At 46.2% G+C, this 27164-nt stretch overlaps 2 protein-coding genes across 10 annotated transcripts in view; one reads left to right on the forward strand and one right to left on the reverse strand.

Annotated features, from left to right (window-relative positions):
- PRDM12 (PR/SET domain 12) lies at nucleotides 1-27037 on the forward strand. Of its 6 annotated transcripts, none has more exons than XR_014152541.1 (9): nucleotides 1-165; nucleotides 5329-5489; nucleotides 7056-7454; nucleotides 16542-16732; nucleotides 19051-19206; nucleotides 21928-22039; nucleotides 23376-23438; nucleotides 24811-25247; nucleotides 26744-27037. XR_014152541.1 is itself a non-coding variant. In XM_081847183.1 (9 exons), exons 3-9 carry the CDS (start codon nucleotides 7190-7192, stop codon nucleotides 26747-26749), a joined length of 1017 nt encoding a protein of 338 aa, XP_081703309.1. In that variant the 5' UTR covers nucleotides 3-165; nucleotides 5329-5489; nucleotides 7056-7189; the 3' UTR covers nucleotides 26750-27037. The 6 variants fall into 6 exon arrangements, 2 of the variants coding, with proteins under 2 accessions (XP_081703308.1, XP_081703309.1); XM_081847183.1 differs by having other exon boundaries at nucleotides 3-165; nucleotides 24811-25034; XR_014152542.1 differs by lacking the exon at nucleotides 5329-5489.
- Nucleotides 18516-27164, reverse strand: part of LOC309333594 (uncharacterized protein) — a 24729-nt gene continuing 16080 nt past the window's right edge. The window contains exons 2-5 of one of the 4 annotated variants that reach the window (XR_014152553.1): nucleotides 22090-22492; nucleotides 19254-19388; nucleotides 18959-19158; nucleotides 18516-18845 (exon numbers count right to left, since the gene is read on the reverse strand). The gene's annotated coding sequence lies outside the window, so the exon portion shown is untranslated. Of the gene's footprint in view, nucleotides 18846-18958; nucleotides 19159-19253; nucleotides 21899-22089; nucleotides 22493-27164 lie in introns of those variants that run through there. The other 3 variants (XR_014152554.1, XR_014152552.1, XR_014152555.1) reach the window with 3 other exon arrangements.

Here is a 27164-nt window from a genome sequence, read left to right on the forward strand (position 1 = left end):
ACAATTCATCAGACTTTTACTGAGTCAGACCTAGGGGTCTATCTGGCTCAGAATTTTCTATATCCTGACTGCAGTTTCAGAGAGGGGGTGTATCCAGCTTGTGGTATCTGTAACATTGTAAAGCTGGGCAGGAGACAGCAGGTTATTATCTTAAAGCCCAGGCAAGTATGTATCTCCATGCTATGATATGATGATATGATGATATGATGATATGATGATATGATGATATGATGATATGATGATATGATGATATGATGATATGATACAATATGAGAATAGAGTAGTTCACACTGGATTGCACTGGTTTGGATTGGATTGTGTGTTTCTTTAAAGAGCGGGCACAGAAAAAGCTGAAAGAGGTGGAGCCAATAACTAAATAAGGAATCAGCCCAATCCATATCAACACAAACCCATCCCCCCGCCCCCCAGTACAGTGGTACCTTGGGTTACAGACACTTCAGGTTACAGACTCCGCTAACCCAGAAACAGTACCTCAGGTTAAGAACTTTGCTTCAGTATGAGAACAGAAATCGTGCTGCGACAGCGGGAGGCCCCATTAGCTAAAGTGGTACCTCAGGTTAAGAACAGTTTCAGGTTAAGAACGGACCTCCAGAACGAATTAAGTTCTTAACCTGAGGTACCACTGTATTCAGTACCTCAGATATCACCAGCTGGTCAGACCAGTTTGGTCTGAGTGGTGGGTGCCTACCATAGACCCTTCCACAATTCAGACCTGGCAGTCAGTTTAGGCTCCGCATTAAGTTGAAGAAATCTATTTGCTGAGTCACTTGGAGATAAAAACATTCTTGGCCCTCTGTCAAATCCACCAGTGCAGCCTCACATCTAAGCACCTCATGCAGTTCAGCTGAAGAAATGGAGGCTGCTTAGGTCAGGCTTTGCCAGTGTGGTGCCTGCAGGTGACAGTGTGCCCTCCAGAACCTCCTAGGGTGTCTGCGAAAGCAGTGGCAGACTTTGGGCTCTTGGACTTTAGTGGTGTCCTGTGCAACACTAAAATTTGGCATCCCTCTCCGCCTCTCACACCATTCTAAATCACTGCTGTGGTGCCCTAAAACTGCCTCTGGTGAAAAGCCTCCCTAAATATCCCTGTGGACTCCCACACTAGCAGAACCTCCAGATCCCACAGTTCCAGCCACAGCACTGAAGGTTCCCATGCTGGCTGCTTCAGCTTCTCGGTGGAGCTAGGGCCAGCTGCTCCCCCCCCCCCAATTAATTCCAGGACTAGTGATGGATGGTGTTCATTGGGATTGGTAGGGTGGAAGGCAGGGAGCCCAACAGTAGGTGGCGCCACAGCCAGTGACAGGCAGAACAAACTAATTCTAGGTTTGCCCCAATCCTCGTCCCTGCTGAGTTCTACAAGGGCAACCTGAGACTTAAGAAGGAGAAAGCTGGCAGACAGGGCTGCCCCTTGGACTGGTTGCAGGTAAGAAAGGAAAGCAGGTGGGGGCTGGCTGAGGACACACTGAAGTTGGTGGGGCAGTGCCCCATTTGCCCTAATGGAGTGGCCACCAGGGCCAGGGTAACTGAGCCAACTGCACAAGACTGCTCTGGAGGTGAAGGAAGCTTGTGTAGGCATGTGCCAGAGTTGGAGCCTTCCTGAGAGCTAGAAAGGGGCAGAGTTTTCACCTGTTATATAGACTTTCAGTCTGAGCCAGGCTAGTGCTGAGACATCAGCTCCTGTAGGGTGTGCTCCAGAACTTGGTAATGGATGCACCTGAATTTATGTGAAGCAAACTTGGAAGTGGTGTCTTCCTGTGAAGGGGCTTATTGAAGAAGGATGAGTTATGAGCTGCTGAATCTGGGTCGTCATCCATCCCCCATCCCTCATCCTCCGTTCATGTATTTTGGCTGGGGGGATTTGAAAGTTCTCTTACCTCTAGACATGGCTGTCCTAAAGGCTGTTGCCTAAAGTTTTGAAAAAGTTCCCCCATCCATGATATAAGCCAATGCAGCTTGCAGGTGAGTCCCCATGAGGTCTCACATCCAGGCTACTTTACCAGGGTGGTAGCCTTTGCTAGGCTGACGTAGCCTGGGCCCCCAATTGTCATGAGTGTTTCTGAGTAACAGATTCAGAGGAAATCAAAAGAAGGGTGTGTGATTTTTCATGGTGGCTGAGTAGGATATTATCAAGAGCTTTGTCCTCCATGATTTTGCCTAATTTTTTGATGCCATCTGAGTTGGTGGCGATTGCTACTTCTTCTGGGTCTAAATTCTAGAATTTAACCATGTGCTTCTTAAATTGAGAAGACTTTCCCCAGGGATGACTTGGGGGAGTAATAAATGGGAGTAACTGACGGACAGTTGAACTAATTCTGAGAAGGATCTTTTTGACGTTAGTGGGGGTGTGATCAAATTGAAGTGGAACTGCTTTGGAAGGTGACCGAAGGATGGATGCAAATTAGCTGAAGAACTTTCCTGATAGGTGAAGAGATCTGACAGTCAAATAACTTACTTTTGATGCTTTGGATGGAACTGACTGGCTTCCTGTGACATTTAAACCCCACATTTGCAGCTGTACTTTCTAACTTTGCAAATGGCCCATAAACAGGTGTCTGTTCTCCGAATATTCTGGGTGCCTAGTAAAGTCCCTGGGCAGCCTTAGTGTTAATATGCTCATGAGTAGCCCTCCGAGTGATTTGCAAACTTTCCCTCGCATACAACCCCTGTCTGAAATGAGCAGCTGATGGGACCTTGCTGGAAGCCTTTGCTCAACGCGAGCTTCGTCCCTTGCAATGTGTCCTCCGATCAGGAGAAGCAAAAAGTCTCTACAGAGATAAAGCATATTGGGTTTCACGTCAACAACCCGCACCCCCTACTTTTGTTAACCAGCAACAGCCAGGCAAAAATAATTAATCAGCTGGGAGAGTTTTTTCCTAGGATCAGAACCCCACGCGCAGCTTCCCCTCCGAAACGCGTGTGGCGCGTTAAAGGCGCGAGGACAAACCCAGGAAAGAAAGGTGGCAACTCGCAAGCGTGGATGGATGCCTGCTGCGAAATTTCCGTCCGGAATTTTCATTTAGCAATAAAATTTATGCAATTAAAACACCCTATCCATGATCAGATCCTTTTACTCCGTGTTGATGAATCTGCCACGGGGCCGCGCTGCTTCACAAGTGATTTGTACTCCACCGTTTCAAGCTTCTTTCTTACTAAAGAATTTTTTTAAAAAAACAAACCCGTACGTGCAACAAGCAAAACATGCACAGGCGCAACTTTGCTAGTATGGATGGGAAACCCGTGTGAACCCGGGTCAGCGATCACAAAAGCCTGTCAAAGGAAAGAGGTTTCCAGCTTCCCAACCTCACCTCCCCGCTCCGTTTTCGTCTTCATCCTCAACGTCTTGCGAAATAAATGATCCGTGTAAAGCGGTTGTGAGAATCCGCGTCATACAGTACAAAGAGTCAAATGCAAGCTCTTTCCCTGCCTCGTATCTATTGACCTGAATGGCAAAGCAAATCAGCCTTCCTACGCCTCTACCTAAGAAATCCAGGGAGCTTTAAAGACACAACAGACTTTTTACTCATTTATTTGGAGAATAGCTTTCCCCCTCTAAATCTTTTAATATTATATCTTTCTGTACCTAAAACATCTTCTTAGGGGACGGTGAGGCCGGGTATATTTTATCCCCCCGCCCCGCACCTATCGATTGCGAAGTTGGTCCTCCAACCAGTGGCAAAATTACCTTTTGAGGAGGGGAAGAGTGAGGATCTCAAAGGGGACGACTGAGGAGGTGCTGAGCTGGGAAGACTGCGGAGGGTGTGTGTGTTAAATTTGAACCTCTGAGTCTCCAATACGTCTGGTTTTCGTGTTTCTGTCTAACTCCCTATATCTATCTGTATTTCTGTGTGTATCTATATGTGTGTATTATGTATGTATAGAGTGTGCATATGTGTCTAACTCCACCGTGTATATCTGTGCATAACTATATATTGCGTGCAGTGGCGTAGCGTGGGTTGTCAGCACCCAGGGCAAGGCAAGTAATTTGCGCCCCCTAACCCATGGATTTGCGCCCCCTAACTCGGGGATTTGCGCCCCCTAACCCTAACCCCCAGATGTTGCGCCCGGTGCGGCCGGCCCCCCCAGCACCCACCACGCTACGCCACTGATTGCGTGTCTTTCTGTGTGTCTCTCTGTATCTAACTTTCTTCATATCTCTCTAAATAACGTGCGCGTACCGATGTGTATTACCTAACTCATCTAATTCGTTCTCTCGCTCCTTCTCTATAGCGTGTGCGTGTATACCTTTGTGCATATCTATCTAACTCTGCGTGTATCTAATTGTGTATGTCTAATTCTCTTTCTGGTGGGTGTGCGTGTGTGTCTGTCAGTCTGTCTATCTTGATGTATGTGCCTCCGTGTTTCTTCTATCTACCTCTCTCGTGCGCTTGTGCGTATCTCTCTCTCTCTCTGTATCAACTGTTCACAAACTTTGCGCCCCTAAATCCGAGTTTAAGGCGTTGCTTTTAGCCTATTTCAGATGTCTGTGGTTCTGTTTAATGACGACGCCGCCAATAATAATAATAATAAGAGAAATAATAGAAATAATAGAAATTCTGAGTTCCTTTCCGATTTACATATTGGATCCTCCCTAAGCGAAAGGTGGCCGCTCTGAGGAGCCTGGCAGTGCCCGTTTTCCCCTGGGAAAGAGACTCCCGATTACCTGTTCGGGACTTGCAAACCTGGTTCCGGGCTGCGCAGATGGCTGCCTGGGTTTTGTTTTTGTTTTGTTTTTGAACGCTCTATTCTCTCAGGACTGTGTTTATGCCCAGGGAGAGAAATAGCGCATCGCCCCTATAATCTGCTTCTGTTACTGACGCTTAGAAAAGTGGGGGTGTCGGGGAGAAAATAAAATAAAAATGCTTCCTACTGGGGTTTTTTCTGCCGTCAATCAAATCTTTCTCGGTCCCGTAGCCTTCAGCCTAAAAGGGCAGATCCTGTATTCCGCCGGATAGTTTTAGGGATGATGCACTTTGCGAAGCTTTAAGACGACATCCTAGACCTGGACCCCTGTCTCGTAGGCGCCTAAACGGATTTGAAAGCGTTTTCGCTTCTTGATCCGGTTTGAGGCAACTTAATTGGTGGTGAAGGGGAACCGATCCGTATCTAATTATCATGGGTTATAACGATAGCCGTCGACATTATCATTTTTGGTATTAAAGAGGGGAGGGGGGAGATTTCTGTTCTGAAATGTAAGAAAAACAAATTGCTTCTCTCTCTTCAATCTAGTTCCACTCCGGATTTAAAAAAGTGGGGCGGCGTTATTTGAAAAAGAAAGAGACTGACAGATTTGGAATATTTGTTTTTATTTAGAATCCTTGATTCCTTTCTTGATCATCCCTCAAAACATCAACTATGAAAAAACATTTTCGTTTTTAAAACGAAAAAGCGCGTATGGTATGCGTGAGACAGATAAAGATTGTTGCTTTTAAAAAAATCAGCACACGACCAGGACATTCTGTATTTTCACCCAGGTAATTCTGTAAGGCTAGTTTATTATTATTATTATTCAGACGTTCCCGTTTCTGCCGCTTAAAAGCGGTTCCGAGCAGCGGATCCACAGAGCGGCTTTCGCGTTCTTTCTGCCCCATCCATCCAGCTAGGTAGAGACGTTCTTCGAACAAGCTCCAGCGCTTCAGAAAATTCCTCTTGACTTATCTGCTTAATACAATTTCTTCTATAATCTCTTATTCTCAATCTCTCTCACACCTAATCCTACACTGAAATTCTATCTGACTTGCCCTTCCTGAACAACCCTCAATCTTTGCGTGAGAGAGAGCGCCCCCGAGTTTCCTATGGGGACTCAGCTCCCCCTTTTCCTTCGCCGGGCGTCCCCGTCTCTTCCCAAAACGACCTGTGTCCATAATATCTGGCGATCGGATTGGGAGAGAAAGCGCTTGAGTGGAAACGAGCGTCCAAAGAAGCGCGCGGATCCCCGTCTGCACTAGCTCAGAAACTCTTAGGAAGGAATCAAACATCTTAAGGCGCGTGTGCTGTGGATTTTGCTAAGGGAAGCAGGATTCGAGATTTTGAGGAGGTCTGCGTAATATTTGGGAGCTGGGGCAGGTGGGAGAAGCATCTATCTATATTTATTCATACTGTTTCAAAAACATAAGAGGACCCCTCCGATCTGCGCTGTCTCTCAGTTTCCAAGCCAAGCGCAGCGCGCCTCGTCCATTTCCCGGGTCAGTTTCACGTCTAAGATTCCCGGTTCTCGTTTTCTCGTCGTTTTCTCTTTCTCGGCTGGAACGCCAGCCGATCGCTCGCTCCTTACACCTCTGGGCGGGTGTATGGAGGCTCTTCACTTGCCCCATTAATGAAGACCCACTTCATCCTAGCCTCAGTATTCCCTTCTTTGCGCTTTAAGAAAAGACCCCTCTTTCCAATCGAGGGGGGGCGGGATAGATCCCCGGACCTTGCAGGTGCGATGAGATCTCTGCGTGTGCCAGAATCCCTTCCTAGATTATTATCAACATTATTATTTTAATTTTTAAACTCTCTTCTCCTCTCTAGTCCTCCCGGGAGTTGTTTAAAGAGGCTGGCAAGGCTTTTTGTGTGTGCCAGGAACCTTTGGAAATAGCAGGTGTCGAAAGATGTGATTCTCTCTCTCCCCCCCCCCCCCTACACATCGTCCTGCCTCTCTCTGTCTCTGCCTCCATTGGTGGGCTCAGGGTGGGCTAGGAAAGGCAGACTCTCCGCCTCTCCCTCTCCCCCCACCTCTGCCTAGATCAGCTGCCCCCACCCCCTCTAAAGGAGGAGGGCCCCCCCTCCCTCCTTCCCACTCTCTCCCTTTTCTCAAGCGCTGGCTCCTTCTGGTAGAACAAGTCTATCTTGCGACGTCAGGGTGGTAGAGGAGGGGGGGTTATTAATAACCAATTAGAGGGGTCATCGGAGCGCATATATAGTACCAGCCCTCAGGATCTGGGCCCAGAAGACTCTGTTGCCACTTGCTAAGCAGGCAGTGGCTTGGGGGTCTCCACTTGCTCCTGGGACAGCCCACCTCCCTCTCATTCTCTCTCTCTCTCTCTTTCCCCGAACAGATCAGAGCCAGCTGCCCAGGATCTCTGACCCCCACGCAGACCCCAGCGCCAAGCTTGCCCCCCCACTTTCACACACACTCCCACACACCCCAAAACCTACCATCTCCCTTGAAGCTTCGCCCCACCTTGTCCTTATGATGGGCTCCGTGCTCCCCGCGGAAGCCCTGGTCCTCAAGGGGGGGCTGAAGGGGCCCGGGCTCTCGCTGGCCGAGGTGATCACGTCGGACATCCTGCACAGCTTCCTCTACGGCCGGTGGAGGAACGTCCTGGGCGAGCAGCTCTTCGAGGAGAAGGCCGCCGGGGGCTGTGGCGGTGGAGGCGGAGGAGGCGGAGGAGGGGCGCACAGCAACCCCAAAACGGCCTTCACGGCGGAGGTCCTGGCTCAGTCCTTCTCTGGAGGTGAGTCTATAACCCTCAGAGACCTCCTGGAGGGTCGATGTGTGTGTGTGGATAGAGGTCTAGAAGGGTGTGAGAGAATAATTTCCAAGCTTAAACCTAACCGTGTCTACTCAGGAGTAAGTCCTGTTGCATTCAACTGGTCTTGCTCCCAGGTAAGTGGGGTCAGGATGGCAGCTGGAAAGTTTAATCCCAGTCGTGCTTGCTTGGGAGTAAGTTCTATTGCATCCCTTGGAGCTTACTCCCAGGTAAGTGGGTTAGGGTTACAGCCTTAGGAAGTTTGTCTGGTTTAAAAAAAAAAAAACCCCGAAGAGGGCTATAAACTGAGTGTTGCATTCCTGGGCAATATTTAGCGGGACTCCAAAACGTACTTTTTGGGAGGAGGGGGAGGTTGCCTTCCAGGAGGAAAACTGAGGCGCGCTTTCGAAATCTCTCCCACTGAAACCGGACGCGATGAAGCCCCGAGGTAGCTCTCGACAGTATTAGCTCTGCCTAAACAGAAATGTGCCTTTATTAAGAAATGCCCTAAAGGCATCCCATTCTGCCTGTGGATTCATCAGGGATCTATTTTCCCCAAATCTGCGAGACACAAAGTTCTTTTAGAACCCCTGGCTCACAAGAAAAACGTGCTGAGTAATTTCCAGCACCCCCTCTTCCGCCCCTCATCTCATATCCTCCCCCCAAAGCATGGGTTTTCGAAAATAATTTTCCCCCTCTAACCAACGATGCGTAAAAGTCTTGCTAAAAATCATCAGTTTCTCTCCTTGCGCTCTCTGCAACCCCAGAAATAAAGGGAAGTGCGGTAAAGCTGGAAAGTCCCAGGTTCAATCCACAGTGGCATTTCCTGGTAGCGTTGGGAGAGACCTCATGGAGAGCTGCTGCCAGTCAGGGTAGGCAATATTGAACTAGATGGACCACTGGTCTGGCTCAGTAGAAGGCAGCTCCCCATGTCCCTACTTAAATCAAACTCGAATTCAGAACCACGAGGACTGGCATCTTAGTTCTTTTTAAGGGGAAGGCCAGTAGCTCAGCGGTAGAGCAGCTGCTTTGCATGCAGAAGGTCTCACTGGCATTTCCAGGTAGGGGGAGAATCATGCTGAAATCCTGGGAAAGCCACTGCTAATCCGTGTAGCCAATATTGAGCAGATGGAGCCAGTGGTCTGAGTCAGTATGGAGGCAGCTTCCACAGCAGGCGCTGTAACTCTCCAACAGTTTCATTTTACCCCACTGTAGCATTCTCTTCCATTGTCCCTCGAGATAGAAGGATGCCGGCAGCAACAGCAAAAGTATGTGTTCCTAGAGGGGGACGGATGGGAAGTAACTTACCTGTTCTCAAAAGGAAATCTAAAAAGCTTGATCAGGTTGGGATCTCCACCCCACCCACCCCTGGAAAAGGATGAAGTAACAGGAGACCTTGATTCGCTCCCCCAGGAGAAAATAAAAATTAAAACCCCAAAACAAAATCAATCAATCAATCAGCCAACACATCCAGCTTCTGTAAAAGCCTAATAGACCAATTCTGAAAGCACTCTGATACTGGGATTTTCCCATCAGTGTTCTCTGAATGGTCTCCAAAAACCTCTCCCCTCCTTCTCCTCACCCGCCCTTTCAGAAAAACTAAACACATACTTTTCTGCCCCTCAACATAACCAGAGTGTAAATTTGTGCCATATTCTGACCTCCTTCCCAAAGATGTTTTTAAATCTATCTTTTAAATATATATTTAAAATAATACTTTTCTGCCTTTCTCACTCCCTGTCTTCCCCTTGAATTTAGCTCTTCACCCCCCAAAAAGTATGAGCCTCATTCTCTCTCTCTTTGAAAAGCCTTTGGCATTTAAATTCTTATTAGGCGTGTAATAGCAGCTGACTGATAAAGGAAATTTTAAATTCATTTAGTTAACTTGGGCCTGACCTGAGGGCCGGGGTGCGGGGGGGGGGAGAAATTCCCACTTAAACCAAGAACTTTAAAAGGGCAATTTGGGAGGGGGGGTGGAGAGAAGAAGAAGAAAGGGTTGATGGGGAGGGGGTCACATTTTTCTTTTTCTTCAAAATGTCTCAAGTGCTTTCCCCTCATTCATCAATCCTAGGACAGTCTATTTTCCCTGCTGGCATCTCCGTGACTCCCTGCTTCTACACTCCCCCCACCCTCCCTGGAAGATTACTGTTCCTTTCTTAATTTGCCATGAAAACTCCATTCTGTGGCCTTTCAGGGGATGTCAACCAGCTAATCTCTCCCATTTTGTCCAGAGAAATTCCTGGGCCTTTTAGAACAAGTTTCTGAGGGCATTCAGGGCCGACCATGGACGGGCAAACAGCGATCTCCAAAGGCTAATGAATTTAGAATTAGTGATTTTCTATCCAAGGGACTTAAATGAATGCAGATCACTTTAAACAGTGTGACAAATTGCTTTATGGAGTGCAATGGACACTATTTAACCCTCTCCACCCTCCCCCCCTCCAGCCCAGGAACCCCCTTGTTCCACATCCCACTTTTTCCCAGGTTGGCTTAGAAAGGGAGGCTTGTAAAAGATTATGCACCAGCTCTCCTCCACCCCGTTCCATGGGGTATATGCACCCCACAGGGCCTCAGTCAAGGGGCGTTGTGCTGCACACCCCATCAATGAAGATCTGTGAGTGAAAAGGCTCTGTGTGTGAGGTTAGCAGGGGCGCAGTTTAGAATCCCCAAAAGATCTCTGCTTGGATCAGGCCAGGGGTTCTGTCTAGTCTGGCGGTCATGTTCTCACAGTGGCCAACCAAATGCCTGTGGGAAACCAGCAAGCACACAATTTTCAACTCTGGACTTGATGACCATTTGCCTCTGTGTGTGTTATTTTGTGTTCCTGCAAAATAAATATGTTTATTTCCCCAGAACCACAAGGACTAGAAACTTAATTTGCTTTTAGGGGAAGGGTCATAGCTCAGCGGTAGAGCACCTGATTTGCACGCAAAAGTTCCCAGGTTTGACCCTGGATGGCATCTCCAGGTAGGGTTGGGAGGGAAACCCCGTCTGAAATTCTGGAGAGCTGCTGCCAGTCAGTGTAAACAAAATGGAGCTACAGTATGTGGAGCTCCCTGTGTTCCTCAGCTCAGCTGGTAATGTGCATTAACTTCACTTAGCTCCAACTGTGGCAGTTATACATTTGAGGGGTGGGGGCTCCAGCTTATTCTGCTGAGAGGGTCCCCAGACAAGTCTTGCCCTGATGGCGCCACTGATGAGGGGGAGGGTGTGCAAGCCCACTGGAAAAGGGTGGGCCAACAGAGCTGCTTTGAAACAAAAAAAGGGCCCCATGAATGTGGACGAAAGAGAGATGTTTTTCTCACTGCCCATGCAAGGAATAGCAGATGTGCACAGCAGATGTCTAGACCCCACTCAGCAAAGTGAGCAGGACCCCACTCCAAATGCAACAGGGCTGGACTTATCTTATTTTGAAGTCCCCATAAAACTATTTAGTTCAGATTTGAATCAATGCACAACTGGAACACAAACATTGCTTGTATACCAGTCCAGATCTTAGGACTATCTAGCTCAGTATTGTCTACACTGACTGGCAGCAGCTTCCCAGGGTTTCAGATTGGGTGCCTTCCCAGTTCTACCTGGAGATGCCGTTGGTGACTGAACCTGGGATCTTCTGCACTCAGAGTGGATGCTCTGCTGCTGAGCTGCAGCCTTTCCCTATAACTAAGGACCTAGTCCTCATGGTTCTGAATAAGCAACTGATTAAAACAAAAAGTGATGTCTTACACTGAGTCAGACCCTGGGTCCAGCTAGCTCAGTATTGTCTACACTAACCACCATCAGCCCTCCAAACTTTCAGGTGGGGCATCTTCCCTGCCTTCCCTGGAGATGCCATTGTGGTGGTGGTGGGTTCAGCCTGGGCCTTCTGCACTCATAGCAGATGCTCTTCCACTTATCCACGGACGTTCCCCCTTCCCCTGAAGTGGAACTTAAAGTTTCAGTGGGGACATCTTAACCAATTGGTTAACCAATGCATACTTTTCCTTGAGAAAGCCACACCCAGGAGCCCCCAATACTCTTGCTTATGTCCAACAGTGAGTCTACTCTGAGTAAAACTCAGTGGGCTATAATCCTCTGCCAACATATTCCACAATGACCCCAATTCACAGCTACCCCAAACATCCGCACACCTCTCTAAGTTGGCGACTGAGGGCCAAGTGATTGTGCTTTTGGGGTCTGTGGTTGGGTGGTGCAGCAAGGGGGACCTATGTATTCCACGTACCCTCACATGGGCATTGTGTTCAGCGTGATTTGTAGATGTGTGTCTGTGTGGATTATCAAGAAAGCATGTGCATTCCTAGTATGTATGGTTGGTTCCTGGCAGGGGTCTGTGGGGTCATCAAGATAAGACTTTGAGGACACTCATCAGGGTTCCACTCAACAGAGAAGGGTCCCCCACACACTACAGTGATGGTCTGTGACAATTGTGTGTCTCTGTGTGTTTGTAGGGGGTGTGTGTGTGTGTGTGTGCGTGTGTGTGATGGGCAAATTGGTAACTGGCCCATTTCCTGAATGTGGAGGCTACATTTCCAGAGCGTAAGTGATTTTAAGAGCATATAGGGAGAGCCTTGATGGATCAGACAAAATGGTTGATCTGCTTTAAGATCCTGTTTCCAATGGAGGACAGCCAAATGCCAGGTTTAAAGGGGACAGCCCACCCCATTCTTTCTTCTTGGCGCCTGATATTCAGAGGTAAGCATTTTTTTTAAAAAAATGATTGCTGTAACCTTATGGCTAAAGAATAACGCAAATCACTTCAAGAGAACATAGCTTGGAAGCACACTGTTCCTCCACGCGTTATGCTGATGTGGCTCACGCTATCACCTGCTTTTGTGGTGTGCTGAGGTGCTCTACGGGTGCTTAGTGTTTATTTATTTTATTTTACTAATTAAATTTGTATACCACCCATCATCTGTAGACCTCAGGGCGGTTTGCAACATAAAATACAAAATAAAAACACGACATGCATAATAAAAACAAGAACAAAAACCACAAACCAATAACATTTAAAACATTTAAAACATTTAAAAAGTGCATAAGATGTTAATCAGCCCAAGGCCTGGTTGAAGAGGAACATTTTTGCTTGGCGCCTAAAGGTGTATAATGAAGGTGCCAAGCAAGCCTCTCTGGGGAGAGCATTCTGTTATGTGTATATGATGTACCGTACTTTGTTACAGAGACAAGGCTTGAGCTGTGAAATCCAAAATATGTTCAAACATTACTTACAAGTGAGGCTTGTGATAAAATGTTTGCACCCACCCATGCCCTTCACCATAATACTCAATTCCTTTCCTATTTTTCTTTCCATTAGCTTTATTTCCCATGGTTCTCATTCGTACACAAGAGGGATGTGCCTCTTTTAGTTTTCTTAAAATGGTTTTCATACTTCTGCAAACTTCGTATTGGCTCCACTTCTGGAACAGCAGTCCTCTCTTGTCTCCATTGCTGTGTTGGTGTCTTAGCTGGAGAAGTCCAATCGCCTCTTTAAAAGGGACGTGTGTTTGCAACGGGGACTGCCATGTAGGTTTAACAGAGTGTGTTTTATAGATAGTACAACTGCTCCTGTGCCGTCTTGCACTCCTGGCTTTTGATCATCTACGCACTGGAATGAACAGGCTGCGTTGAACTAAGTTCTCACTCAGGGGATAGATCTAACATAGTCAATCCCTCCCAATTTAAAAGGGCTACACACGTGCACACACCCAAAATAATAATAATAATAATAATAATAATAATAATTCTCCACAATTGCACCATACTTTTAACGCACATTTAGTGCACATTTCAAGCACGTGGCTCCCCCAAAGAAACATGGGAAGTGTAGTTTACCCAGAACCCTCCACAAACTGCAGCTCCCAGGGTACTGGGTGGGTGGGAGAAGCCACATGATATAAAGGTGCATTAAATATACATGGCGGGCATGGCCTGTTTAATCCAAGTGGAGTGATACTTCCATAATAATGTAACCTGGACTAGTCTCTGCCACAGGGTGCTTCTAAATTTAGACAGAGAAGGAGATGACAGAGGAAAGGTTTGAGAATAATGGTGGTGGTGGGGTTTTGAGCATGAGTCAGTGCACCCAGTTCTGTGATGCATTATGCATATGGATGGGGCAATGAGTGAATTCACCCAGAGGAATTTATGTACTTTGGGTTAGGCTGTGTACACACTGTACATGCAAAGCACACTAATAATAATAATAATAATAATAATATCAGAAACTGTAGTTTCTGAAGGGAACTGTGATGGGAACTGTAGTTCTGTGGGGGGAAAACTAGAGTTCCCAACATTCTTTTCTGTAGGCAAAGGGGCATCTGTTCACAATTCCTTCAGGGGTGTTCCCTTTGTATGAATGTGCACCGTCCTTACGTGTCTTGTGACCCCTTTAAGAACTAAAATCCTGTCTAGAAACCTTTTTATAAACCAACAAATCAAGAATGGATTAGGTTTTACACTGGTCTTTCATTTGGGACCCAGTGTACCTCAATCCTACTTCTTCTATTGCGGCACCCACAACTTTGGAACTCCCTGCCCATTGAACTCAGGCAGCCATTTTTGTTGTAATCTATTTTCAGCGCCTGCTAAAAATATTTTTATTTAGGCAAGCCTCCCGAGAGAGACATATAATGTGTCTTTCAATCTGGTTTTTAGCTTTTCCTTGATTTTAATTATTTTTTTAGGTTTCAAATAGTTGCTTTGAACTGCTTTTAAAAAAACCTGATCATTTCATAATTTTATAAACTGCTTTTGTTCTTCTTTACAATCAAGTGTCATATGCACTTTATGAACTGGAATGAAAAATGCATAATTATTCTTCCAGCCTGCTCCTATGGCCCTTAATGCAAAACAGTAATGCAGCCATAACCCTCTGGTATTCTCCAGGGACTCTGGCTGTATATACGTTTCATCTTACTCTGCATCCAGAGCACTCCCTTCACTTATTTGGGAAGTGGTATACACAGTGCTTTTTTTCCTTAAAAAAATATGTTTAGGGGTACTCTCATTTTCCTACTCATATTGAAATACTGCCCCTCAATGAAGCCAAACTTAGATTCACAAAATGTTTAGGGGTATGCGTACCCCTGCGTCCCCCCATAAAAAAAGCACTGGGTACACACATGACATTAACCCCCATCCATATCTATCCTGTCCTTTCTTAGGAAATGCTGCATTTTGATGCATCACCCTCTGAAAAATCCCAGATTCAATCCAAATTGTGAAAAAGAATGGTCTCAGTGCATTTTAAGCCAGTAATGTGCACATAGCACCAGCCTGCTTTAGCACCAAACACTCTCACCTAAATCAGTCCCTAGATCAGGTTGCGTTTCCAGCTTGGGTACCACCAGCACAATTATGCAATTTGCTAGATTTCTGCCTGCACCAGAGAGGTGAGCGCCTCTTTTTAACCCGCCTCACCTTTAAAAAAGCATCTCTTCGAAGAGATGACAATGGAAGCAAAGTGGCAATGAACTGGGAGAGAGCTCTCGGTTTCACTGTCAGCTGCTCATATTACTGGTACACGAGCCTGTTGCCTTCCTCCCGCTATGGAGATAGTGAGATATGGGATCCATTTTTCCCGGGCTCTTTTCCTGACCAATCCCAAGTGTTCTGTGTTTTTTTTCCTTGCATCCTCTGGACAGTGAGAAGTGTGAATGGGAAGGCAATTGCTGTTAAACCTGATAGCTATGCTCTTCCACCACTATCGGAGGCAGCAATGCTTCTGAATGCTGGTTGCTGGAAACCACAGGACGGGACAGTGCTCTTGAACTCAGGTCCTGCTTGTGGGCTTCCCACAATGGGCATCTGCTCAGCCCCCGTGAGAACAGGATGCTGGACTAGATGGGCCTTTGCAGAGCTGTAGCTACAGGGGGTGGGGTGTGTGTGAAGCATTCAGAGGGGCACCATTGAGGCTCTCAGCCTGTGTGTGTATGTGTACACAAATGCTTGTGTGTGTATGTGCACGCGCGCGCCAAACTGGGTCTTTGACCCAGGTGAAATAAAGCCTAGTTTCGCCTCTGGATCTTGGCCTGATCCAGCAACCGAGCTCTTATACTTTGGAAGATACAAGCAACCCATTGCATGATAATGATAAGACACTGAGTGGCTTGTCCTATCATTAGGCAAAGTGGGGTGTCTGCCTTAGGTGGCTGATGCGAACAGTGGCAGTAGCAGAACCTCAAATCATCATTTTGAGCCCCCCCCCGCCTTTCAAATGCCCAATGTACAAAAACAGGTGTTGTTTTTGGGACTCTGGATGACAACTCTGTTGTGGTAGTTCTGTTGTTATTCCCATATTGCAAATTGGGGACAGCTGAGTTTGAGAAAAGGTATGGGGGGGGGACCCACTGATGTTAGTGGAATTTTTAACCAGGAGCAAGAACTGAGGATTGTTGAAAATTCATGACAAATCTCTCAGCTTTGCTAGCTAACCATACCTTCAATTTACAGAGGCAGTATAGGCGAGATGTTCAGAGATGACAGACTTTGCCTTTGCAACCTGCTTATAAGGGCCCAGAGACATCTGCTGGCCACTGGCGGAAACGGGATACTGGGCTGCTTTGATCCAAAGATGAGGCAGTTCCCATTGCTCTGTTCCTGCTTGCTCCGAATGCTGGGTTACCCAAAGGGCAGCCTAAGCACGTTGCGTGTTGCGCTTCCATTTTTGTAGATTGTTACATATTGCAACACAGGGATTTGTGCTTGTTTATAGCTCTAGTGAAGCTGGGGCACCAATAAAAAAGGAGAAAATCATTAAATTATTTGATATTTCCAAAAAACAACAATTGAAGTACAGTAGTCATCATGGGGGAAATCAGAAATTTGTGGACTTCCTTACACTCTATTCCACTGAATTGTTTCAACTGGATTTTGAATAAATTTGCAACTAATTATTGCTGTTTTGAATTTTATTGTGTTGTTAGCTTCCTTAGTGGGTTGTGCAAACTGCTATTGTGAATAATGCTTTTTATAGTGTAGGGTGGGGAGCAATTTGGGGCCCCACAAAAAAGTTTGGGAACCACTGGTGTAGCTTAACTTCTTTCCCTCCCTTTTCTCTTTCTCTCTGATGCACAGAGGTCCAGAAGTTATCCAGCTTGGTGCTGCCTTCAGAGGTCATTATTGCCCAGAGTTCCATCCCTGGAGAAGGACTGGGCATCTTTTCTAAGACCTGGATCAAAGCGGGCACAGAGATGGGACCTTTCACTGGCCGAATCATCTCCCCAGAGCACGTGGACCTTTGCAAAAACAACAATCTGATGTGGGAGGTAAAGAAGCAAGGATGTGTGCATGTGTGTGTCCACATGAGAGAGGAGGGTGGCTCCTCTTGGAACAGGGTGGGGAAGCCATAGCTCTCCAGATATTGTAGGACTACAACTCCCATGAACCCCTGCAGCCAGCATGGTCAATGGTCCAGGAATGATGGGAGTTGAAGTCCAACAACATCTGAAAGTCCACAGGTCTTCTATCCCTGAACAAAGAGATGGGATGCAAGAGATGGAAGAATGCCTCTTTTTTCAACAGGCATTCCCCCATTAGGAAGGGGAAAGAAGGGATGCCAGGGATTGAACCATGGACATTCTGCATGCAAAGTGCATGCTCCAGCTCTGAGCTACGTCCCTTTACTTACGGTTGTGGAACAGTGTGCATGCACACGAAAGCTCATACCTAGAACTAACTCAGTTGGTCTTTAAGGTGCTACTGGAAGTAATTTTTTTATTTTGTTTTAGCCCATAATATGTATACTTGGCCTTGTATTTCCTTTTATCCTCCCATTCCTGATGACAGAGATTGAGGCCATTTGGAGCAGCAAACACTCTTAACAATGGACTAGTCTACAGCCCACAATTTCCACAAATTGATGCTAGTCCAGCGTATAAAAACAGGCACACCTGTCATATTAGAATGGCAAGATCACAATGCTTCAAGTGTGAGTGATATGTGCTTTGATTTCCAGAACAAATAAAAGTTTATTCAGTAGTCTGCTGAGAGACATCCTGCATTGCAGGGGGTTGGACTAGATCATGGGTAGGCAAACTAAGGCCCAGGGGCCGGATCCGGCCCAATCACCTTCTAAATCCAGCCCGTGGAGGGTCCGGGAATCAGAGTGTTTTTACATGAGTAGAATGTGTCCTTTTATTTAAAATGCATCTCTGGGTTATTTGTGGGGCATAGGAATTCATTCATTTCCCCCCAAAAATATAGTCTGGCCCCCCACAAGGTCTGAGGGACAGTGGACCAGCCCCCTGCTGAAAAACTTTGCTGACCCCTGGACTAGATGAACCTCAGGGTCCCTTCCAACTCTCCAGTTCTATGATCCCCACTCTGAGTGATTTCTGAGTGGTCTGCAGTGTGTATGTTTGAGAAGTGCCATCTTAGATTGCTTGAAAAGAGGATTAGAAGTCTATCAATGGTTATGAGCCGGGCTAACTAAATAAAACCTACCCATTTATTATTTTATTAATTAGTTTTTTATACCACCTTTCATCCGAGTATCATAGGGCAGTTTACAATACAAAAACACAAAAATACGTGAGATAGTAACAGACAAAAACAATACACTCCCCCCCCCCCCCCGTTTAAAAGGCCATAGAACATTTAATTAGCCAAAGGCCTGGGAAAAGAAGAATGTTTTTGCCTGACACAAAATGTGCCAGGGGAGCTTCCCTGGGGAGAGCCTTCCACAAACGGAGAGCCACCGCAGAAAATATACATTCTTGTGTTTCCACCCCCAAGGCCTCTTGTAGATGAGGCAACAAAGAATGGCTTCAGGTGAAGCTTGCAGGGTCTAGAGCGGTTCGTATGGGGAGAGGCAGTCCTTGAGGTATTTAGAGACATTGTACCTGAGAATATCACTTGCGGGGGTGGGCAAACTTCCAGAGGCATTGTTGCCTTCAGCATCCATTTATGGGCCTTCTCAGAAGACTCTATGATTATGAACTAATGCAGCTATTAGGAACGCAGGGAATGCCTGTGGGAAAGAATGAGTCAGAAGGAGGCGGTGGAATGGATAGCTCTGTCACACAAGCAGACTAGGTTGCCATAATAGACGTGTATAAAATTATGCCTGGCATGGACAAAGTGGATAGAGAAAAGCTTTCCTTCCTCTCTCGTGATGCTAGAACACATGGGCATCCAGTGAAGCTGAATGTTGGAGGATTCAGGACAGATCAAAGAAAGGACTTCTTCATGCAGCCCCTGGTTCAACTATGGGACAAGGCTATCCATGGCTACCAGCCACAGTGGCTAAATGCTCTGCATTCATGGCCAGAGGCAGTAATGCTTCTGAATACCCAGTAGCTGGAAGCCACAGTAAGAGAGGGTTGCTGTTGCACTCGGGTCCTGTTTTGTAGGCTTTCCGTTGGAACATCTGGCTGGCCACTGTGAGAAAAATAAGTTTTATGTAGGGTGCAGAAAGATTTAAAAGCCCATTTTTTTTAAAGCCTTGATGCTCCTGATAATTTTCTACAACTTTTCCAACACACTGATGATACTTTTTCTGGGGTGGGATAACCTGGATGCATCTATTCAGATGCGGTAGGTGGGTGTGATTCATGGACTGAAACCCTCTTGCCCTTTTTTCCAGGTCTTCAATGAAGATGGAACTGTCCGTTATTTCATTGACGCCAGCCAAGAGGACCATCGCAGCTGGATGACATACATCAAGTGTGCCAGAAATGAGCAGGAGCAGAACCTGGAGGTGGTCCAAATTGGGAACAGCATCTTTTACAAGGCCATTGAGGTAAGGGTGTTACGGACAAGGGAATGGGTGAGAGCAAAAATACTTGCCTTCAACCTAAGTTGCTGATGCTTCTTCGGACTTTTTATTCTTCTTCTGGTGCTGGGGAGTTCAATGTAGAAACATAGGACTGAATCCAATGTAGTGCCAAGGGAAAGCAATTTACTGGTATACTTGTTCTGCTGCTGAAATCCAAAGGCACTTTGTCATTAAACTAGGATGACTTTAGAAGGGGACTGGGCACATTTGTGGCGTGTAGAGCTATTCATGGCTACTAGCCACGATGGCTATGCTCTGTCTCCACAACCAGAGGCGTAATGCTTCTGAATTCCAGTTGCTGGAAAACAAAAAAGGAAAGTGATCTTGGGCTTGGATCCTATTTGCAGGTTTCCCCAAAGCATCTGCTTGGCTTGGCTACTGTGAGAACAGGATACTGGACTGGTTGGGCCACTGCCTGATCCAGCAGGCTCTTCTTTGAAATCTCGGAAGCCAGAGGGGGCGGCTCTTTGGAATTCTTATTGGAAATTCTATTTTGTTGTGGACTTTTAGGTGTTTGACACAATATGCTTTTCCCTGTACAAGTTTTTCTGCTGCCTTTGATTGGTCAGTTAGCTAAGTATTTTTATTTATTTACTTGATTGGTGGGGGGAGCTCCCCCCTGCTCCCCCTGGCTACACCCATGTTAAGAGGCTATCCACTTTTTAGCTTTGCCTCTTATATAAGGTGCAGCTGAGAACATCTCTGCATAATTTCTATAGGAGAATGGACTGTTAGGGCAAACAGGGAGGTCCCCCATCAACTTCAGTCTGCCCTCAGCCAGCCCTTACCTGTCTACCTTCTTTCTTAAATTTAGTCCATGGAATGGAACTGGCTACCAGCTTCTTCCTCCTGAGTGTCAGAATTGCCTTTGTAGAACTCTGCCGGGAGGAGGAAGATGGGGAGAAAACTGGAATCCATCAGCTCTGCCCCTCATTGGCTCTGGCGCCACCTATCGTTGCGCTTCCTGCCTTACACCATACCAGTTCCAATGGGTGGCAGCCACAACTGCCCACTTCTTTCTCATCTGTGCATGTGTCCATCAGAGATTGCAACTGAGGACTTTAGTTTAGGGGGTGGGGAGCTTTTTGCCTTCCTGATGTAGCCAAGCTACGTTGTCCACCAACCACTGAAGCCGAACAGTCAAGGCTGAGGAGAGCTAGAGTCCAACAACATCTGGAGGGCTGGGGGGGGGTCACTCTACTGCTGGCTTTAGGTGATCTATCTGTTTCACTTTAGTGGACAAGTGAAGCTTTTCAAATGCGGGGAAATGCTGGAACCTGAAGACCAGACACAGTGAGCATCTACCCCTGCAGCATATTCTGAAATGCAACACACACACACAGATGCAAACACAGCCTACTCACACCCAAGTGCTAAGAACAGTTATTACGCGCCATCTTTCATGTCTGGGGTTTTGTCTCCTAATGTGAAAATGATAGTTAAGATTTTAGCAACACTTGTAGGTTTATTTTTGGGGAAGGGGGGGGTTCTTTTCTCCTGCAGAAGATCTCTCTAATGCCTTTTGCCATTTTGCTACTTAGCTTTCGTAAAAGAAAATAACTGCTCTCTGTGTGATGTAGTGGAATGTGAGGGTGTTTTTGCAGAGAAATTGCACCACCTTTCTCTGCAAAAGGCTGGTGTAACCTTTTCATCCAAGCCTGGAAAATGTTTCTTTCTTTTCTCTTTTGTTTGGCACCAGAATTGATATTACAGTTAGCACTGGGCAAGCCTCGGTGAGGAGGCTGTTCCCAGAAAGGTGGGGAGGCAGTGCTAAGGAGGCCCCCTCTCTGGTCACCTGATTTCAGATAACCTTTTGTATGTGATGGATATTTCAGAGTGGAGAGGATGCCTGTTTTAAAATGATGCTTTCCATCTACAGTTTATATATATATATTAAACTGCTGCTGTTTGCCTGGCAGAAGAGGCTAGCTCCTTTTCTATTTCAAAAAGGCTATCCTCTTCTACTAGGTGCAGCCAAAAGATTAAACATATAAATAAGAAATAAATATCTCCTGCAGGAACGATTATGGCATGTCTTAGATTATCCTTTTTTCTCCAACTGATTACTCTAATTCAAGGGTGGGGAAATGGCCCTCCAGGTCTCACTTTCACGCCCTTGAGCTCTTCTTATAAGGGCCATATCCCTCAATGGCCTTGCTTGAGAGAATTTGAGGTCTGATAATGCCTCTTCTGGTTTCCTGGATGGAGGACAGAGAAACTAGCCAACAAAACAAAGGGGCATTTTTACATGCATTGCTCCATTCACTTTTCCCTCTGGACCCACCTACCACTGTCATGTGGCCCTTGGAAGGTCACCCAAAATAGAATGCAGCCCTTGGGCTGAAAAGTGTTCCCCACTCCTAATCCTAATCTAATTGGTTAAACATTGCAGCCCTTAAGCACAGGGACTGACACTTTGGACATATCATAATATAGAATAATGGTTAGAAGGGTATCAGCACAATCCTCGCAACAGCTGACCAGACCCACCGGCAAACAGGACCTGAGAACAAAAGCTCTTCCCCCTCCTGTGGTTTCCAGCTACTGGCACACAGAAGCATTGCTGCCTCCAGCCATGGAGGCACAGTCTAGCCATCGTGGCTAGTAGCCATGGAGAGCCTCCTCTTCCTCCACAAATTTTTCTAAGCCTCTTTTAAAGCCATTCCCCCTCTTCTCTCTCTATAGATGATTCCTCCGGATCAAGAATTGCTCGTTTGGTATGGGAACTCCCACAATACCTTCCTAGGGATCCCTGGAGTGCTGGGACTTGAGGAAGAGCAGAAGAAGAGTAAGCACGGTGAGGAGATGGTTGAATTCTGCTCAGGGTTGGCATTGTATAAAACTTGCCTTTCTTAAGATTTCCCTCTGCCAGTTTGTGGGATTTGCAGGGTGGAGTGGGGAGGAAGTAGGAATCAGTCCCTCCTGTTTCTCTCTCTCTCTTTTTAAAAAAAGTAATTTGAAGAAATCAATACAAAACAAATACAAAAAGCAGTGCAGTATATCTGAGAAGAGACTTAATAATAGGTTGGTAAAGTACTTAAGACCACCAGGAAAGTCAAATTCCACGCTGTACAGAGGAAAGGGAGTCTCACGTGTCTAATGCACATAAGATGGTACCCCACCAAACCACACAGAATTTTTCAGGGTCCTTTGAGCATTTTGACATGCTATTTATGAGTTATTCTTTTTCCAGCTGATGCTGAGTGCCACATATTTTTAATACCATCTGATGTAAATGTTTTAGATATCCCTGGGGGGAAAGAAAGGTGTAACCATTTTTATCCTGCAATGCAGATATGGACTTTAATTCTTGTTGTTCGTCAGTTGCAGCATCACAACTTGTGTGTATGGGGGGGGGGGTAATCTCCTGATGGAGGCCCGCCACTTTGTATCTTTTCAGGGGGAGCCTTTAAATAAAATTGACAAAGCTCTTAACGTTTAATCTTGCTGCTGTGTTTCAAAAGAATGCATCAACTGGGCCGCTGCCATTTTTAATGCTTTTATCTTACTTTGCTGGGGCTTGCTGGAATGCAATCCCCCCTCAAAATATTTTCTTATTTTCACTTATTTATACAAGAAGCGACAATCAATATCCAGCAATTCCTGCCTCCTGCACAGAAGCACCAAATATCTAGTTAATTACATACAACTTTCAATTTATAAACAAAGATATCACTCTGCAAATTGCCATATGTCCTTGGAGGCCTGTAACCATGTCCCATTAACGCTGCATATGTAATAAAACTATACCAGGTTTCTTGCCTGTTCGATTCTCTCACATATGGGTTGCCAGTTTATCCATCGGCATTAAGTTCCAGAGTTGTGAGATCCAGATCTCAAACAGGTCTGCACTGATAGAGTCTTCCAATAAAAATCCAGGGCATAATTGTGCCCACAGTAGGTCTTTGAAGCTATCAAGGAGAAGTATTTATACAGGGGAAAGGAGAGAAGTGGTTTCTAATTTTGGGGATCTGTGGGCATGCAATGAATTTTTAAAAGATATTATTTCATTCGGGCTGTGTCTTTTTAAAGTTTTCGTTCCTGTTGTATATAGAGTGGTACTGATGTTACTGCACGACCCTCCATGATAAATATTAATTGCATTGTTTATTTCATTAATGACATACATATAGAATATGGGCTTGATCCGTCCCCATCTGTGGGCTCACCTGCTCCGGGCATGAGTAACTTCCAAGGTAGGGTGCTCCTTGGGAGACGAGGGATGGCTGGAGGGGGTGAACCGGAGGGTGACAGTGACCTCCCGTGTGCAAAATGGCAGCCCCTGCACTGCACATGAGCTACTGAGGCCAGGCAGGGTGAGGGAAGAGGGCTCCTTTGTGGGGATGGATCAGGCCCTATAGGATTATATATTTTTTTATTAAAATCAGGGGCTCAATATCTCATTGATTATTTCAGGAGTGGATTAATGCAATGTGCTCTAAGTGGGCCATCCCTCACACTTGTCCCAGAAGTTGCAATTGGTGCAGAATGCTGCAGCATGATTGCTGACAGGAGTAAGGCCATATCAGCATGTAAAACTTGCACTCAGAGATCACTGGTTGCTGATTTGCTACCAGGCCAAGTTCAAGGTGTTACTATTAGTATATAAAGCCCATAGCAGCTTGCACCCAGCTTACCTGCAAGGTCACAAGTAGGCCCACTCAACTGCTTCAATCTGCAGAACAGGCCCTGTTACAGGAGCCACATAATACTCATTCCAGATTTGTAAGAAATCAGATCTTTTAGCGTGGCAGCACCCACACTTTGGAACTCCCTGCTTAGTGAGAACAAGCAGGTGCTTTCACTGTATTCTTTTCAGCACCTGTTAAAACCATTTTTGTTTAGGGAAGCCTACCCAGACACAAAGAAGTGGCTTTTAGCTTATTTATTGTTTTTAAAAAAGTTTTAAATAATTGATTTTAACTATTTTTTTACTGATTATTTCATTATTTTATTCTTTTTGTAAACAATTTTGGGGATATATTTTTTTTACAGTCAAGTGGTGTGTAACTTGTAATAATAATAATTAAAAATTAATTGTTCACTCTCACCAGCCTTCTGAGTACATAACATGTAGGACTGCACTGTAAAACCTTTTTATCCCCTGAAAAGGCATTCTTATTCACCAGATTTTATCTAGAAAGTCACAACCCGAATGACATAATATCTACTCCCCTCACAGAGCTGCAGCTATCACAGTGGTTTAAACCAGGCATAGGCAAACTCGGCCCTCCAGATGTTTTGGGACTACAACTCCCATCATCCCTAGCTAACAAGACCAGTGGTCAGGGGTGATGTGAATTGTAGTCTCAAAACATCTGCAGGGCCGAGTTTGCCTATGCCTGGTTTAAACAATTCCTCTGGGAACTGTAGCTCTGGGAGGGAAATAACAGCGCCCTGAACAAACTACAGCTCTCAGGATTCTTTGGGGGAAGTGTTTAAAAAGCGGTATGAAACTATTTTAAATATATAGTTACAGATGAAGCCTAAGTGTATAAAATGATGTTTTGTTTGGGAGTGGGGTTTGTTGCTGGAAATAACCTAAACTTCTCCCTCTTGCCCCTGCAGAGGACTTCCACGCAGCTGAAGCAGGTGCCAGTTCCACTGGCCGCATGCGCTGCGTCATCTGCCACCGCGGATTCAACTCCCGCAGCAACCTGCGCTCCCACATGCGCATCCACACCCTGGACAAGCCCTTTGTCTGCCGCTTCTGCAACCGCCGCTTCAGCCAGTCCTCCACCCTCCGCAACCACGTCCGGCTCCACACCGGCGAGCGCCCTTACAAGTGCCAGGTCTGCCAAAGTGCCTATTCCCAGCTGGCTGGCCTGCGGGCCCACCAGAAGAGTGCCAGGCACCGGCCCCCCAACGGCTCCCTGCAGTCGCATTCGCCGGCCCTGCCTGTGCCGCACCCCAACTCCCTTGCTCACCACATCCCCACCATGGTGCTGTGAGGTCGGGAGGAAGCCCCCTGGCACTGCCGTGAACTGGTGGGCACCAAGCCATTGGTGAGCGCGCAGGGGAAAGGGGCAGGGGGATTTTTGTGGTGGACCCATCCAGCAGCGGCTTCTAGTGGGGCTTGGCAAATGGAACTTCCATCTTCAGGCACACGTCTACCGTCTGAACAAGAGAAGGGGGGGCAGGGCGGGGCCTCTGGGCCCTGCTTTCAAGATTCCCAGCAGCCTTTGGCTGCCCACTGTCAGAAACAGAGCACTGGGGAGGGATTAATGGACCTTATGGTCTGGTCGGGAATGATGAGGGGATTCTGCTCTGGCAAAGTCTCATTATTCCTAAGTGTGAGAACTAGGTGGGGGACTCGCTTAATTTTTTATTTTAGTATTTCAATATTTCCATCCAAGTTCCTTGGGTGATTTCCACCATCTTGGTTTCTTGTTCATGATGTGAGGCCTGTATGGTCCTCCCTATTTTGCCCATTGACTCAGGCATCCAAGTTAGATATATTTCTGGGGACGAGATAAGAGGCTGAGTGTAAGATGAAGCCATGGCAAAAATGGAGAGAAAAGTAAATGGTAGAGGAATAAGCACTTCTTCACATCATTCTTAACTCCATTATCCTTAACTCCAATGGTAGAGGAATAAGCACTTCTTCACATCATTCTTAAGTTTAAAGCAGGAATAGCGAACGACATGTTGCTGGACTCCATTATCCTCTGGTCATCCTCCAGAGCTAGGCAAGGTGAGATCTCTTCCTATGGCAGCAGGATCCATCAGGGCAGCAGATCTAGACTTGCCATACGTCATGAAAATTCCTGGCATGTCCTGGTTTGCAGGTGTAAAAATGGCGTCGGGGGGGAATTTTGCCAAATCATTAAAATGTCAGAGAAAACCAGGATGTAGGGCAACACAATGGAAAAAGCAGCGGAAACAGCCCCAAAAGCTTAAAATCACTATTATTGGGTTAGGTTTCCTCAAAAAAGCTCAACAATTTTGGGGTCTTCCTAAAGAAAGCTCACAACTTTGCGGGTGTCAGGAATTTTAAGCAGATCCCAATGTCAATATTTCTCTCCCCCCCCCCCTTGTTCCTGAAGTAGATCTTCCCTCCCCCCCCTTCTTCCTTGGCAGAGAGGGGTGCCATTTTGGAGTCAGCTTCAGATGTCACCACTTCTTGGGCTAGCCCTGCCATCCTTGCTGCAGAGGCTGATGGGAGATGGAGTCCAGAAGTATCCCGAGGCCACCACTTACCACACATGGCTATTCTAGAGGTTTGGTGGTAGTTATCAAGTGATCCCACTTCTCTCCTGGATCCGACAACACCTGCCCACACACTTACAGGCACCTGCACTCCATTATCGTCCCCTGTAGTAGAATTCAATCCCAGGTTTCTGAATTGAGCTCTGGAGTTCTTAACAGGTAGTTGTTTGGGGTGGGGGACTTCATGGTTGGTGGATGATCCAGCCAAACTGGACAGGGTTCTGGGCTCTTGGACTCTTCACACCTTCTCCAGCTCTGAATTCCAGTTGACCCCTGTTGCTTTCTGCCGTAGATGTGAATTGTTATCTCCACTGAAAAGCTTAATACTCTCTTTGACCTCTGGTGAAATTCTTATGGATCAGCTATTGACAAGAGTTTCAGCACCACTATAATCCCAGGCTAACTGCTCCCATCACAGATGGACTGTGAAGTAGGAACATAACTTTAGAACAAATCAAACTATTTGTCCATCAGTATTGTCTACTCTGACTGAACCTCTCTCCATCTCAGTCCTCTTTCTCTCTCCATGGCAATCAAGATTGTTTGTAAACTCTGCATCCAATAAAGGAGGCATTTGTTTCTGTTCTGTTTTTGTAAAATATACATTTTTTGTAATAGTACCTATTGATGATGATATCTATTCCTATTGTAAGGAGATGATATATAGAGTTGTCTCACAAATGGTGTTCGACTTCCATGAAATGCTGGTCACT

Source organism: Podarcis erhardii (assembly GCF_964252035.2).
Source record: "Podarcis erhardii genome assembly, chromosome: Z".
NCBI classification, from domain to species: domain Eukaryota; kingdom Metazoa; phylum Chordata; class Lepidosauria; order Squamata; family Lacertidae; genus Podarcis; species Podarcis erhardii.

Excerpts from the sequence above, each read along its gene's own strand:
- PRDM12 (XM_081847182.1), top strand. The coding sequence starts at position 7,190 with ATGATGGGCTCCGTGCTCCCCGCGGAAGCCCTGGTCCTCAAGGGGGGG. Across the intron at positions 7,455-16,541 it reads GGCTCAGTCCTTCTCTGGAG|AGGTCCAGAAGTTATCCAGC; the intron begins GTGAGTCTATAA and ends TCTGATGCACAG. Across the intron at positions 19,207-21,927 it reads TCTTTTACAAGGCCATTGAG|ATGATTCCTCCGGATCAAGA; the intron begins GTAAGGGTGTTA and ends CTCTCTCTATAG.